Source organism: Notamacropus eugenii, chromosome 5 (assembly GCF_028372415.1).
Source record: "Notamacropus eugenii isolate mMacEug1 chromosome 5, mMacEug1.pri_v2, whole genome shotgun sequence".
Classification (NCBI taxonomy): domain Eukaryota; kingdom Metazoa; phylum Chordata; class Mammalia; order Diprotodontia; family Macropodidae; genus Notamacropus; species Notamacropus eugenii.
In genome coordinates, this window is record NC_092876.1 from 325,810,824 (window position 1) to 325,826,496 (window position 15,673).

At 39.3% G+C, this 15,673-nt stretch overlaps 1 protein-coding gene across 1 annotated transcript in view; it reads right to left on the minus strand.

Moving 5' to 3' along the window:
- The window catches only part of CLSTN2 (calsyntenin 2), a 962,254-nt gene that overhangs the window by 139,475 nt on the left and 807,106 nt on the right, over positions 1–15,673 (minus strand). Inside the window, exon 7 of the mRNA XM_072613511.1 lies at positions 1,592–1,840. Coding sequence (XP_072469612.1) covers positions 1,592–1,840 — 249 coding nt within the window. The remainder of the gene's footprint in view (positions 1–1,591; positions 1,841–15,673) is intronic.

The following is a 15,673-nucleotide window of genomic DNA, read 5'->3' on the forward strand; positions in this document are numbered from 1 at the left end:
TCCTGCCTCCAGGCCTAGGGCTCTATCCACTGAGCCACTTGCCTGTTTCCTAACTATTAAATTGCCAAGTAATTTAACATCTCTGAACATTGGGTTCATCGTGTATTAAGATTGTATTCCCTGCATTAAAGGGCTGTTGTGAGGCTTAATTGAAATAATTCATGGTAAGCACTCTTTGGTATAGAAAGTACCAACTTTAAAACCTTTATGAATGCCAGTCCAGAGACAGGATGGGACAATGGATAGTGGGGCAGTCTGTGAGGTAAAAGACCTGGGTTCAACTCCTAACTCTAACATACATCGACCATGGGTTGATCATAACTTTTTAGTGTTCTGGCTAACTCCATGAGACTATAAATTACAGATAGTATCCCTATAGAGAGAGTTTAGACACTAAATGATACTAGTTATTATCACATAATATTTCTGATGCTGTTTAAAAAGTCTTTACCTTTGGAATTGTAGGGAGAGAGCTAAAGGAAGGAATGGTCACGTTTCAAGGGTTAGAGAGACCTTGGATCTAAGGGGTAATTTACAGCTAAAGAGTTTTTGGATGGAACATAGCAATCTCTGCTCTACCTAAACACACGTTGGCAGCTGATGTCAGGTATTAATTCTGATCAGGACAATTACCTGGATTCTCTTTATCAATCTTAAAAATTCATCGTTCAAAAAGGAGGAATTCTGTCTCAACTTAGGGACTAGATACAAGGATATTTTTTAAAAAATAAGTGTTTAAAGACCTTTCAAAGGTCAAAAGAGGAAAATAAATGTTGGTGTCAGCCCTGAGTTAACTTTAAAGAGTTTTCTCTATCTATATCAATCCCTAAAAATTAAGAAAATTGTTCCATACCATTTTTAATGGTTTGATTCTCTAGAGAATAGCGCTTGGAGCTTTCGAGTTCTGGCTCTGTCAGTAATTAATTATATTGGGTGTGTCACTTATCTTTTTCTATTTTTGTCTCGATGACCTCATAAGCAAGATGGGAATGATAGTAACTACTCTACTGACCTCATGGGGTGTAGGAGTCGGGGGAGAAGGAGGTGTCCTGCAGTATTAAATTAGATGTTAGATCAGAAAAATAAATGTAGGATGACAACTTTAAATAACATCCTATAGGACTTTGTATTGCATGACTAGAAACTACAGCCTATAGCTTTTATGTTGCATAGTGCTGGCTCATATATTATTATTTTGTTATCTCAGATAGGTTCAGCTCCTAACTCTAACTAACATACATCGACTATGGGTTGATCACAACTTTTTAGTGTTCTGGCTAACTCCATGAGACTACAAATTACAGATAGTATCCCTATAGAGAAGTCAATGCTGATGAGACTGAGATAATGGGCTCCAACTCTATGGGTCAGCAGGCATCTTCTTTGATGTAACTGTACCCATGGGCATGAGAGCTAAGCAGAGTGAAGTAAGTCATGTAAGCATATTGAAGAGCATATCCCTGCCATCTTTCTCTCTGTTGTTCCTACTGTTCCTTCCAATAATCACTTGAACTGGGGACTGTTCATGCTCACCTCAGAACTTCTAGAACAAAACCCTTGAGGGAGGTCAAGAAAAAACAAAGAGACTCACCAGTTTTATCTGAATTGCAGAGAATAGTTTCTTTTTCTGCTCTTACTCCAGGGCTCGGGCCATGCTTCATCCACATGGTGATTGTGAATTGGTCTGTTAAGTTCTTGGGGACAATCCCATCTGGAATCTTTGCACCCTGCTTGCCATCAAATTTGAAGATCATGTCATTATTGTCCACCAGAAGTCCAGCTGTCCAGTTGGTGGCTGCACTGGGAGAAGGCAAGAGGTCTATAGCTCCTGAAGAAGCACCTGAAGAGGATACAAAGTCAAGAGAGCCAAGGGTTATTTATACCTGAGATATCCCCCATGCTCCTTCTTTGAATCCTTAATACTAAAGGAGATCAATAATGCTTCAGAAAGGGCTAGAAGGTAATAAACAAAGGATTATTTGGCTTAAAGACCACTGGTGTTCCATCTAAAAGTGGATGAAAAAATCTTTTACTCCTTAGAACAGAGGTGTCAAAGACATGGTCTGCAAGACTCCAAAAGTGTGTGTGAGGCCTAAATGGATTAAAACAGAATTGGGAAATACTTAGTAAAATTTTAAAAAAATACCATAAAACAAAATTAATGTTAATATGCTTTTTAAAAAATCAATATGCAGCCCTTAGAGATCCTCATGCTACCTCCCTTCCCCTTTCTCCCCTCCCCTTGCTCAGTTTCTCTTTGAGCTTGATATCACTGCTTCAGAATACCTAGTACACGGTTGGTCCTTTGTTAGAAGCTTTAAAGTATAAAACAAGTCTGCTGTCCTCAAGGCACTTACCCTCCAGTTGGGGGATAAGACCCAATAAGATAATGCAATAAGACGCATAAGATAAGGCAGAACCAAATGGTACAAGACAGTAACGATAACTAATGTATAGTATTTTAATGTTTAAGACTACAATGATCTCTTCCATATAACAATTTTCCCCATCACGGTTTTGGTCTATTGTGGGTCAACATAAGAAATCAAATGGGAATTTTGGGGGAGTTTTGGGGAACCCACAGATGACATGCAGACAACACAGAAGTTTCGAAACTCTGAAATGCATAAAATATATGTATTGTAATATACAATATCAACTTATTTTATCCTTTAATATCATAATCATTCAGACTTCTCTGTTGTGAAGGGAGAACCAAATTAGGTGCTTTATTGGGTAATATAGGAGTAGGACACAGGGAAGGAGGACATCAAAGAGAGATGGTAAAATCATAGTGGATGTGATCTTTGAACTGAGCTTTGAAAGAAGGAAGTATTTAGATACCTTAGCACAGTGCCTGGCATATAGTAGAAGCTTAATAAATTTATTGACCGATTATTGATTGATTGATTACCCAAAATAGAAGAGGAGCATTAATTATGGCTGGACAAAATAGATGAGCTCTTTATCTGTTGTGGTTCTATTCTATTTTTATTTTTGTATTTTCTTCAGTGCATAGCACAGTGCCTGGCACATAGTATGCACCAAATAAATACTTTTGATGGATGATAGACATGCACCCAAACCAACACACATGTGTTTGGATCAACATTGTACTCTACAACCAACAATGTTCATGGCTAATGACTTACTGCATCCAAAATACCATTTGTGATTCTCAGTTAATATTCTCTAGTAGAGAAGCAATTATCAGAGTTCTCTACACATTTATAAGCCACAGTATGTTCTTATTCATTAATTCAATAGATGTTTATTGAACACCCACTGTGTACAGATTACCACAGTATATGTTATGAAACAAAAGACTAAATTCCTGACATGCAGGGGTTTACTATCCTGTTGATGAAATGATACAGATACATAAATAATAATGATGTAAAACAGAGTGTGATAAATGCTGGAGTGCTGCTGGGAATGAGAAGGGAAGGCCTTGTATCTAAACTGTGCCTTCTGCAATGGGTAGGACTTCAAGACATAAAGATAGTAGAGAAACCCACTGAAAGGGGAACAAAGTCCTGAAGGTAGGAAGGAATCGGACAGGACTGGTGAGTATTTTAGTTTGAGTGGAGTAAGGAAGAAATGTGCGATCAGGCTGGAGAGATAAGATGGGACCAGAAGGTAAAGGGTCATAAATAGCAAATGGCAGACAGGATTTAAAAATATATCAATAAAATAGAACACTGAATTGACCTCAATAATATGACAACTAATACAGATAAATGTAAAGTATGACACAGGTTCCAAAGTCAAGTTCCTAAGTGTAAAAAGGGGAGGTATGGCTAGGCAGCAGTTCATTTGAGAAAGATCTGGGAGTTTTAGTAGACTTAGGGTGACAACTAAGTGTCAGGAAGACCTGAGTTCAAATCCATCCTCAGACACTTTCTAGGTATGTAATTCTAAGCAAGTTACTTAACCTTTGCTTGCCTCTATTTACCCATCTGCAAAATGCAGATAGATAATAACATCTACCTCTCAAAGATGTTATAAGAATTAAGTGAGATACCATTTGTAAAGTATTTTGCAAACAAAGCACTATATAAATGCTGTCACTACTACCATCACTACTGCTACTACTACTATTGCTACTACTACCACTACCACCACCACCACCACCACCACTACTACTACTACTACTACTACTACTACATTACTTCTCCTTCTCCTCCTCCTCCTACGGTTTTGTCCTTTGTTCTTGAAGAGGACCAAAATGACAGCTCTATATTAGGGTCAAGGTACATTGTGTCTGTGGCAGATGAGTTCAGAAAAGTACCACAGATTGGGCAAAAATAGTCTGTGTGAACACTTGGAGTGGAAATGTCTCTAAATTTGCTGTGCCCATGCTTCTTTTAAGCTACTGCAATTCTGCTTTGCTTATAGAGCACAGTGTCTGATGAAGGCAGATCATGCTGGGTGGTCCTGTGCCTGTGTCTCCTGTGCCTCACAATTGATTCCAAAGCTCTTGAGAGAGACCTTGTATCACTTCTTCTGACCTCCATGTGAGTGTTTGCCTACTAACACTAATACTACTACTACTACCATTTCTACAGCTACTATCATCACTACCACCACTCCACTTCTTCCTCTTCCTCCTCCTACTGCTTTTACTCCTGCTACTACTACCATAATTTCAATATAAGCCAATTGTGATTGAGAATGCAGTCTTAAGCTTTATTAGAACATTATTCATTCCTAGGTCTATGTCGAGAGATTGCTGGATAGCAGCCAAAGTACCTTGTTGAGTTGTAGGTGCCACATCTTAGGAAAGACTGAGAATTTAGAGAACAACCAGAGGTCAGTGACCAGAATGGTGAAGGGTCCAAATATGCATTTCAGTAGAAGGGATCTGAGGTGTTTAACTTGGAGAAAGAACTTGGGCAGGGAAGCATGAATACTGCCTTTACATACCTGAAGGGCTGTCATGTGGAAATGTGATGAGAGCTGTGTAGTGTCACTTTTTAAGACAGACCTGGAAGCAACAGCTAGAAGCTGAAAGGCAGATGTGATATAAGGACAAGCTTTCTAATAATTAGAAACTCAATCTAATTAGTTTCTAATTTCTAAGGCTAGAATGGGATGTCTCCAGAGACAGTGTTTTGCTTCCCACTCAAGATCTTCATGGTTTTTGATGTGTTGTAGAGGGGATTCCCTTTTGGATGTAGGTCAGACTAGATGGCTGCTTGAGTCTTTTCAACTCTGACACTTTGGGATCCTGTATTTGGACTTTTCTCCATAGGAAATAGGGTAGGAGCTGGCATGATTATTGTTATTTAGGAAGATTAATCTGGCAATGGATGAGGCAAGTACACACACATCACCAAAAACAATGCTTATTGGATGGATTTAGGAAGCTGTTCCAGTAGACCAGAGGAGAGGTCAAGATGGCCTAAAATGGAGTAATAGCTAGAGGAATGTAAAGAAGGGAATTGGTTTGTCCTTCGTTTTCGAAGAAGACCATGACATCAGGGGAATGATGACATGAATTCCACTGGATTTTGTTTGAGTGAGAGAGGGCTGTGCAAGGTCACTAGCCTCACTTTCTCCTCCTGAGCCATCTGGATCCAGTGACCAGATATTCATCAGGATGACTGGAGATGGCCCAGGATGCAATGGGAGACCCTGGCCCTTTTAGACTAAGGCCTTTTCAGGCACTCACCTAGAGTAAGGTAATGTGCATTCAGTGAATAGGCCTCTTTAAGAAATGAGTCAAGGGATGGCCCCTTTAATTAGAAAAAAATGAGAAAAAAAAATCAAGCTGGGAGGAAAAGACACTCAGGGTTGCTGTTACAAAGACAAACAGTTACCCCTGATATTCACCCTAATCAGAAAGGCCCAAAATATAGCCATTAAGTGAATAGGGACCTATTATGGTCCAATCTATGACTTCCAGAGTGTACTGGTTTTAAGGTTTTGTGAAAGAAGAAAAGAAAGAAAGATACTAGCCAGTATACCCCTGGGCAGCTTCTGGCCATCAAAATTTACTTTTCTTTGGAGGGGAGAGGGAGAGGACAAGCTGAGTTACCCAACTAGCTGGGTCCCCATTCATGCAGCTCGATCTACTCACAGGTTGTGTTCGTCCTTCATTTTTGAAGAGGACCATGACATTAGCATGATGACGACTTGAAATTGACTTTGATTTGAGTGAGGGAGGGCTGTGCAAGGTCACCAGCCTCATTTTCTCCTGAGCCATCTGGGTCCAGTGGCCAGATATTCATCAGGAAGACTGGAGATGGCCCAGGATGCAATGGGAATACACACAAGGGATAGGTCAAAGCTTGAACAGACAGGATTTTAAAGAAGGGAATCAAATATCATTCCCCATTACTGTGAGTGTTTTCTAAAAGATTCTTTTGGGTCGCCTTCTCTTTTTTCCCTACATACTCTAAACTGATTGATTAATCAAACAATGAGCCTGGATGACTGGAAAGGTGATGACGCTAGGTGTATTTGTGCCCTCAGCATTAAATTCTAATTGTGAAATGGAAAACTTTACCTCTCATTGAAGGGGTTTTAGACCTCAGGTAGCACATGAGATGGGATTGGGGAGATAAAGACTATTTCTGTATCCCATAATCACATCACTCCAGAAGCATTCACCTCCTTTTCTTACATATAAGGCTAGCTAAAGCTGTGGAATCACACGTTGCAATCCCTCAGAATTCTTTTTGTTATTTCATTATTTCAGTAATGTTTGACTCTGTGAACTGATATAAAACAGGCGTTGTTGATGTTCAATCATGTCTGACTCCTTGTGACCCCATTTAGGGTTTTCTTGGCAATGATACTGTTTTGCCATTTCCTTCTTCAGCTCATTTTACAGAAAAATGAGGCAAACAGGGTCAAGTGACTTGCCCAGGGTCACACAGCTAGTAAGTGTTTAAGGCCAGATTTTAACTCAGGAAGATGATTCTTCCCAACTTCAAGCCCAGGACTCTATCTACTGTGCCACCTACCTGCCCCTCAGAAACCCTAATTCAAAACTGAGCTCATGTCACCTCCTACATGAGGCTGTTTCAGATCCCTCCAGCTGTACATACCTCTCCCCAAATGAGATTTGGGGATGGAAACACAGACATGAAACAGTCTGGTGTCAATGACCTTTAATTCTAGTCTCAAAAACAGCATCATATGAACAACATTTATAAGATAGCAACAGAGCTTTAGTTGTGATTATGATTATCTTGCTTTGATATATTCTCTAGAAAGAGCTAGAATAATTTGCAGCATCACAAAGATGTATTTCAGTGGTTACTGGGTCAGATCAGGACAAGGTGTCCAGGTAGCTCCTGCAGCTCCAGTAGCATCAAGTTTCCTTCCATCCCTTCATTCCATCATGTTAGTTTGTGTGGTTCCCTGTGGAATTCAACTACAGGGGGCTAGCCTTATCTGTGTTATCCTTAAGAGTGGTTATCTCTGAGAAGGGATTCCATCAGTTTCTTTCTACTACCATAATCATGTTCGCTTTTCCTTGAACTTCTACCCTTAGAGTTTCATTTCATTGGGTTAAAACTGTCCCTTCTTGAAGTATAAACACCTCCAAAAGGACAGTAATATTTTGGGTCTTCTACCTCATTCTGACCTCAGCTTAAATGGATTTATATCTTTCTGAAGAGATTTGAATAGGAAGGAAGGCACAGGGGCATTGGGTGCCTGAGGACAGAAGAAGACAGCACCTTAAAAGGAATGAAAAGGGCTGAGAAGGGGCCCTGGGCCTGATGAAGGTGTACTTCAATAACTTCTACGTTCCCACCCCGCCTTCCCCCCCCATGCTGGGCTTTGCAAGTGCCATTCCAACCACATGTTATTCTTTTCTCTCTCTTTATTTAGAATACAGCTCCACCATCTCCAACCTATTATCAGGGCAAGTCCAACCTCATTACTGAACATTTTCTGCTCCAGGTGCTCCATGTTTCAATAGAACTTATTTTTCAGATCAGATTCTTATTGAAATTTGAAGCGTTAACTTGGTAGGGTACTCCCATCAGCAACTCTCTCTCTTTAGACTCCCCTGTACAAGGACAATCTCTGCTTGCTAAAGTGTATCTAATTGTGGGTGGAACAGCAGGTTGCACTACCTCACACACAGATGTTACCTATTTGAAAACATCAAACTCAATTTACCCAGATGGTGCAGACGATCATAAACTTCAAAAATTTGTTTTCATTCCTTGGTGCACTAAAACTAAAAATAACGGGCTGTACTCTCTTAAGATTTTACTTCAGCTTCTGTCCTCCCCAACCCAGACTCAAGGGAATGCAGTTTATAAACATGAGTTGTCATTTTGCAAAGTCTGAATCACATCATCTGCTCATCAGTGTGTATTTAAGAAACTCATTTGGAAATGATAAAGAATCATACATGACGGTCCCTCTGGGGCTAGCCAGACTACATTAACTTAAGTCAAAATGACACAGTTGGAAAGAACACCAGATTCAGAGTCAGGAGATTTGGGTTTGAATTCTTGGCCCTGCTTCTTACTCCCTGTACAGTTATAGGCAAGCCCCTTCTTTTCTGGGAACCTTGATTTCCCCATCTGTAAGACTTTTAAATCCTACGAAACTATGACTGGAGACTTTTATTTTCTACCCCCTCCAAACTATGGTTTACACAGTTGCAAAGTGATGATTCTAAAGAACAGATTGGACCCTGTTACTCTCTTACTCATGAAACCTCAGCGGCTCTCTACGGCTTCTAGGATTAAAATAAAAACTCTTCAGAATGTCATGTAAAGCCTTCCACGTCTGGCTCCCAACTACTCTCCAGGCTTATTGAACATTACTCCATTTTTTGCACTCTCCATTTCAGTCAAGCTGATTTATTAACTGTTTCTCATACATGGCATATCATCCCCCATCTCTGTGTTTTTGCAAAGGTGCCCTTATGCCTTTCTCAGTCTTCACCCTCTTCTCCCTCCATATCACATGACTACTGCTTTCCCTCTGGGAGTACCTCTTGTTTATATTGTTTGGGTGTTTTTCCCCATGTTCTCTCTTCCATTAAAACGTGAGTTCCCTGAGGGCAGGGGCCATACTTTTGCCTTTTTCTGTTTTCCCAGCATTTGGCATAGTACCTGGCATATAGAAAGCACTTAATAAGTGCTTATTGTCAAAAAATGTGTGTTGACTGACTGAAATATGCTCCCTCTTTATCTCGCCCCTTAGAATCTTTAGTTTCCTTTACGATTCTCCTATAGGAAACCTTATCAGAGCCCCTTATTTGTTAGCACTCTTTGTCACTTGCTCAAATTATCTCGTGTGTGTGTGTGTGTGTGTGTGTATATGTATATATATATATATATATGTGCATGTGTATATGTGTATATATAATATAGGTATATATTATATATATACATATGTATATATTTATATATGTGTGTATATATAAATATATGTATATCTATACAATTGTCTGTTTTCATGTTGTACCCTCATAGTAAAACATAAATCCTTTGAGGGAGGAATGATTTCTCATTTTGTCATTGTATCCTTAGTACCTAGAATAGTGCCTTGCCCATAGTAGACATTCAATAAATGTTCATTAGATTGGATGATATAGAAGGTGTTTTCCTTCTGAATGCTATGAGATGTTTTAGGTTCTATATGGTAGTCCCGGAGGAGTCAACAACTGCCCAAAGGAAGGAATTTCAGAACAAAATGGAATCACGATTATTCTGAACCCATTGGTCTTAAATGGATCAAGTTATAACACAACTTTGTGTTCACTTGGAACTAGTCTAGGGCAGGACTTTAGGTGGGAAGTGAGAAATATGAAGGGAAGGGAAGTGAAAGGAATTAGAACTAATGAAAGGAATTAGAATGGTACTCCCAGTCTATTCACTCAAGCCTGAGCTACCTTCCCACCTGTACGCCACAGCAGAGCTAGCAAGACATGAATTAGGAGAGCGAATAGTAGGGAATCCAAGAGGATCAAGTTCCCTAGAGTCTTTTAACTAACTTCTGGGTGGACTCAAGGCCAAACACTATATCCTCTTAATCAATCGGCCACCACAGATTCACCAAATGCCTGTTGCATTCTTTGATATTTCGTTCTATGTTAGGTGGGGTGGGGGGATACAAAATAATCTATTGTGATCCCTGCCTTCAGGGGATTTGTAGTGTCCCTGAATGGACAAGTCTAGTACACGTTAAAAAACAGACTATGATACAAGACAGTTTGATTGATTACAAAAAAGGGTATTTTCCTTGCAAGTAATATTACCACCATTTTATATAAAAGGAAACAGGTACAGAAAGGTAAAGAACCCATGAACCCATAGCCACAGCCTGGGGGGTTGGTGATGGGGGTTGTGGGGATGAGGGGATGATGTGTGTGTGTGTGTGTGTGTGTGTGTGTGTGTGTGTGTGTGTGTGTGTGTGTGCGTGCTGGTAAACATTTAACAATTGGCTCTCAGGGAAAGGGGAGGAGGAACGAATGTACACATGATATATTTTTAAGTTTAATTTGCACTGTTGGGGCAACCAGGTGACACAATGGATAGAATATCAGCCCTGGAGTCAATAGAACCTAAGTTAAGATTGGGTGTGGAACTGGCTATGTGACCCTGGGCAAGTCACTTCACCCTGAATGCCTCCAAAAAATAAAATGAAAATATAAATCTGCATTGTTCACATTTTCTCCCTCACTTTCTTAAATCTAGAAAAGCAAACAAACAGTAAATTGAGCCTTGATTTGTAGCATTTGCCAATTTTGGAGGTGTAAGTGCTCACAATGAAAACAACTGTTTCTTTCTAGCTGGTTCAAGCTGGTTCCAAGATATTCCTGGTTCACTCACAGATACGAAATGCTGGATCCAGGGTACAAGCCCAGGTCTCCTTACTTCAGGGGAGTGGCATGGTTAAAATTGTACTTTAGGAATATTCAGCAGAGATTAAAGCTCAGAAAATATGTATTAAACTGAATTGACTAAAGCTGTTAAAATGAGAATATGACTGTTACTCACATTTCCAGGGCTCTGTGCATTCCCCACCATGACCAGACAAGGTTTACTATTGTTGAAATGCAAGTCAAAGGGTTTCAAGATCCCAGAGAGATGAGCTACATCCCATGTTCCTCTCATTCAATAAGTATTTATTAAGCACTTATTATGTGCTAGGCATTGTGCTAAGTGCTAGGGATACAAAAAAATGGCAAAAACATAGTCGCTAACCTCAAGGAACTTGCATTGCAATGGAGAAGGCATCAACTATGTACGTACAAGACATACATATGTGTGTATATGTATATGTAAATATACACATACATATGTGAATACACATGTACCCACCCACATACATACAGAAAATATAAATGGGAGGTAATCCTAGAGGGGAGGCACTGGAAGTGGGGGAAATTGGGGAAAGGCCATTTGTTCAAGATAGGACTTAAATAGATTTTTCAAACTAGAATGAACCAAAAAAATATCCTCAGGAAAGTTATCACTTGTGTCCATGTTTGTACTCATTAAAGACTATTTGTCTCTGTGTGTAAAGTAAACCTTGGAAATTCAAGAAAATTCCCTAGTCCTATACCATGAGACCTCATCTTGGCATAGAAGTAAAGAAGATGTCAGTAAACCACAAACCCAGGCAGGTCCTACTTAGCATCTGGGTTTAGTCATGGACCAAGTCAGGTATGCCTATTATTTGAAGACTAGGCTAGTTAAGTTTGGAAAGACTCATCACCAGAGGGTTGACCACCAGGTGATCAAGTGTTTTTCAGTCATAGCAACTCATGAAAAAAGTCCCTTCCATTGTGAATAGGTTATGATCTGCAAAGATTATGGGAGGACCCCACAGATGAGATCACAAATCCTTGAAGAAAACAGAAAAATGAACAAAAAAACCCAAATACCCAGTCACCAATGATCCTTTGAGCTCAGTCTCCTGGGGCTTTCAGGAAAAAGTATTTAAGCTAATATCTCACACCAAAGTTAACTTGCAAACCACATACTTGAATGAACTATACCACTTTGCTGAATTCCAAACTGAATCCATATATGAAATATGAATTTCTACTAACATACAAACCAAGCTAAAGTTGTCTACTCCTTCAACGTCTAAATCTGAATTCTTAGTGAACAGGGTTTATCAATAACTTTAATAAAACTTTTAGGCTAGAACCTGAAAATGATAATATTTTCCAAACTAGGACCTGCAGACATTTCAGTTTAGGAAAATCTCTTGTTTGTTCTTGAATTATCTAGATAACTTCTTAAATGCTTCAATTCAGTTTGTATATTCAGCTCTGCCTTCTGAGCCTGTCCATTTTTAACAAGTCCCATTGTCTTGGGGTGGGACGTTCAATTCAATTCAGTAAATATGTATTAAGTACTTACTCTATGCCAGGCCCTGTGCTAAGAGGAGGATACAAAAAGAGAGCATTTAGCTGAAAGAAACATTGCATATGGGTAAGTGATGTGAGAAACCACTCCAAATAATAGATAATGGATGTACCGGTTTCTACATTTAAGAAATCAGTCAGCACACTCTAGCCTAGCACCTATTATCTAACACTGTGACCTTGGGAATATATCTTGAAAGGCAGGGACTATTTTGCTTGCTTGCATTTGTGCACTCAGCCCATAGATTTGTTTGATAAATGCTTTTCCATTCATTTTCTGATTCTCATGAGCCAATGCTGCGATTGTATTTTTTATTTTGACAAATGGAAATCTCAGAATAACTTGTTCTGAGTAAGTTTGTATAGCTATGAAATATTTGGAGAATGAATGTTATCATAGGACCAGAGGATTTAGAGCTGAAAGGTATGATAGAGATCACCAAGTCTGGATTGCCTACTTTACAGATAAGGAAACTGAGGACCACAGAGGGTAATTGATTTGCTCAAGGTTATACAGGTAACAAAGTCCGGGATTTGAACCCATGTCCTCTGATTCCAAATCCAGGACTATGTACTGTGGTTTTACTTTATAGAATGTAACTTCCTTGAGAGAATTACTTAATTTTTGTCTTTGTATGTCCAGTGATTATCACAGTTTTTTTTTTTAAAGTGAAGATCCTTTACAAATGCTTGTTGATTAACTGATGTTACACTACCTCCATAATCATCATTTATGTTGTTAGAACTTAAAGAGACTTCCCAGAACCAGATGATCCCATTAGTATTAAATACACCAGCCCCATTAACTTGGTACATTGAAGAGAAGGTGACATAACTTAATTGGAGACAACTAAGAGAGTGAAAAAAGGGAGTAGTTGCAGGGTAGCATCCTGCTCCCATACTAGGGCAGCAAACCTCCAAAATGGGATGGAGAAAGGATAACATCAGGGACCTCACTATAGAGTCTCAGCCTTTTGGCTATGTCAAGAGTGAGTAAGTAGTTCGTGACAGAGAGGCAGCTTCCAGCACTTGACAACTTTACAGATGGCTAACTCCATTTAGATGGATGGGACCTCATAGTCTATCTTTACTTCATATATTAGGGCAGCTTAGGGACAATGAAGAGGGACAAGCATTTTATAAGACAGGGCAGAGTTCTGTCTTAACAACAGATGAGTGGTTTCTCATCTCTATTGTTGCAGGCAGGAAGGTGCCAATTATCTGGGAAGCTTAATGGTTCTAGGTCAGAAGGTCCAAAGCATAGAAGATTATAGGTACAGGAGGTTCAAGGAAAGGGGACAAGGGCAGGAATCAGGGGATGTCTCTAGAGAAGAGATAGCCTATCACCAGAAAGGCTAAAAACCCAGGGATTTTTCTAGACTACAATAGTCATTAGAGATGGTCCAAGATAAGGATTTTGCAAATTTTCCAGTATGTAATATATCAATGAACTTTAAAAATGAAGGAATACGGGGTCAAAAAAGGGATACCAACCCTTTCTTGCTAACTTGCCCATATTACTAGCAACATCATACTTACATAAAGATAGAGATATATACACAACACATGTACACTTCAGCACACACCATGACAAATATATTCAGACGTACTCAGAGGCATACAAGGATTTGGAGATACAAGTATAGACACAGACATGCAACATACAAATTACCCTCTTTCCTCTTATTATAACAAAATGTAAGAGAGGAGGCCTTACAAATCATCTTGCTTATTCCCCGCCTTTCATAGAAAACAAAACTGAGGCCAAGATAACTAAGTCACATAAATTAGGAAGCACCTGAACAGGTGTTCAAACCTATCTTCTGACCCCAGTCCTGTGCTCCTTTCCCTGTACAACATTGATTCCAATGACATGTTATCTCTTACTATGGTTCTCACCACATGAATTTAAAATATCCCATCAAAAATTGGCCAAGGGAAACTTGGAAACCCAGGACCCCATGACCTGTCAGATGCATTTTCTCAAGGTTCCCACAGGTCACAGAAGTGTCCTGATTGGAAACCTTTGCTGTAGATTGCCTTCCTGTCTATATAAAACAAGGAATTTTTTTTTTATTTGAGTCAAACATGTTCCATTGAGCCACTAGAATGACCTAGTTTTGAATGTGATATAGTATACCTTCTATCCTGAATGCAGCATAAGGTACATCTATGAAAACAAAGTCTAGACGAAGCAAAACAGAAGTCCTACATTTTAAATACATTTCTCACCTGTCTTCTCTAACCTCCCAAGCCACCTCATCCTGTAATTCAGAAATTAGATTCCTAATTAGAAGGTGCAAAAGTGTACTTCAAGACACACCAGACACATGCACAATCCCCATTCCCCCAATTAGTTCTCTATAATTGGTCAAGGTAGCACTGCCCTCCACGTCACTGGAAGGAAAATGCAAGTTTCTTTCTTTCTTTTTTTTCTAAGAGTTTCTTCCTATGACTGTTTGAATAAGGTCATTCCTTGAGGAAACTTTCCAGAGTGAATTAAGCTGCCTTCATAGGAGGATAAAGAGGTTGGCAACAAAGATTAAATGTAGCTATGTGAACATGCCCTGCTACAATTTTAGCATCTTTACCCTGATAATCCTTCTCAAACACCCTATCTCCTCATCTCCCTCCAAGAACATTCAAAATCAAAGCACAGGTTTATGTCTGGGGACTCATCTCGTCTGTGACAAGCTGATTTCATCATTTTCTTCTTAGCCAGAACAGGTTTGAAAATAACCATAACTCATGGTAGTGTGGGTTCTTTTCCCCAAGAGACATTTCAGGTCAAGAGGGACTGAAATAGCATAGTTGTTTCAGGTAAAACAAAGATTTTAAAGCTGCATCTCTGCCAGCAAAGGGAAGTGGAGAATTTGAGGCAATTTTCCAAATAGTTTAGTGCCTCTCATCCTTTTTTTCTTGAAACATGCAGATAATTGAAAGAGATATATCCCCTTTGATTTATTTTGTGAAAGCATTGTTTTCTTCACCACATGCCATTTATGGAGAGGATAAATAGATGGAACCTCAGAGTCACAATCTCAGACAAAAGCCTGATAAAACCAGTTTGAAATCAATTCTTAGCAGTGTCTGCCATCTCTAGCAATTTAACTAGCTCAAACCAGCCTCCTGATGTCAGTTGGAACTCAATTTGCAGGGCAGAGAATTCCACTGTTCCTCATCCAGAATTTTGGTGAGGTAAATACACAGAATTTCTACTCTTCAATAATCTATCTCTGCTATGATGGCAACAGGAAAAAAGATAAGATCCACAGCATCAAAAAGGTCTCTAATGCTGATTCTTACCAGCTAAGC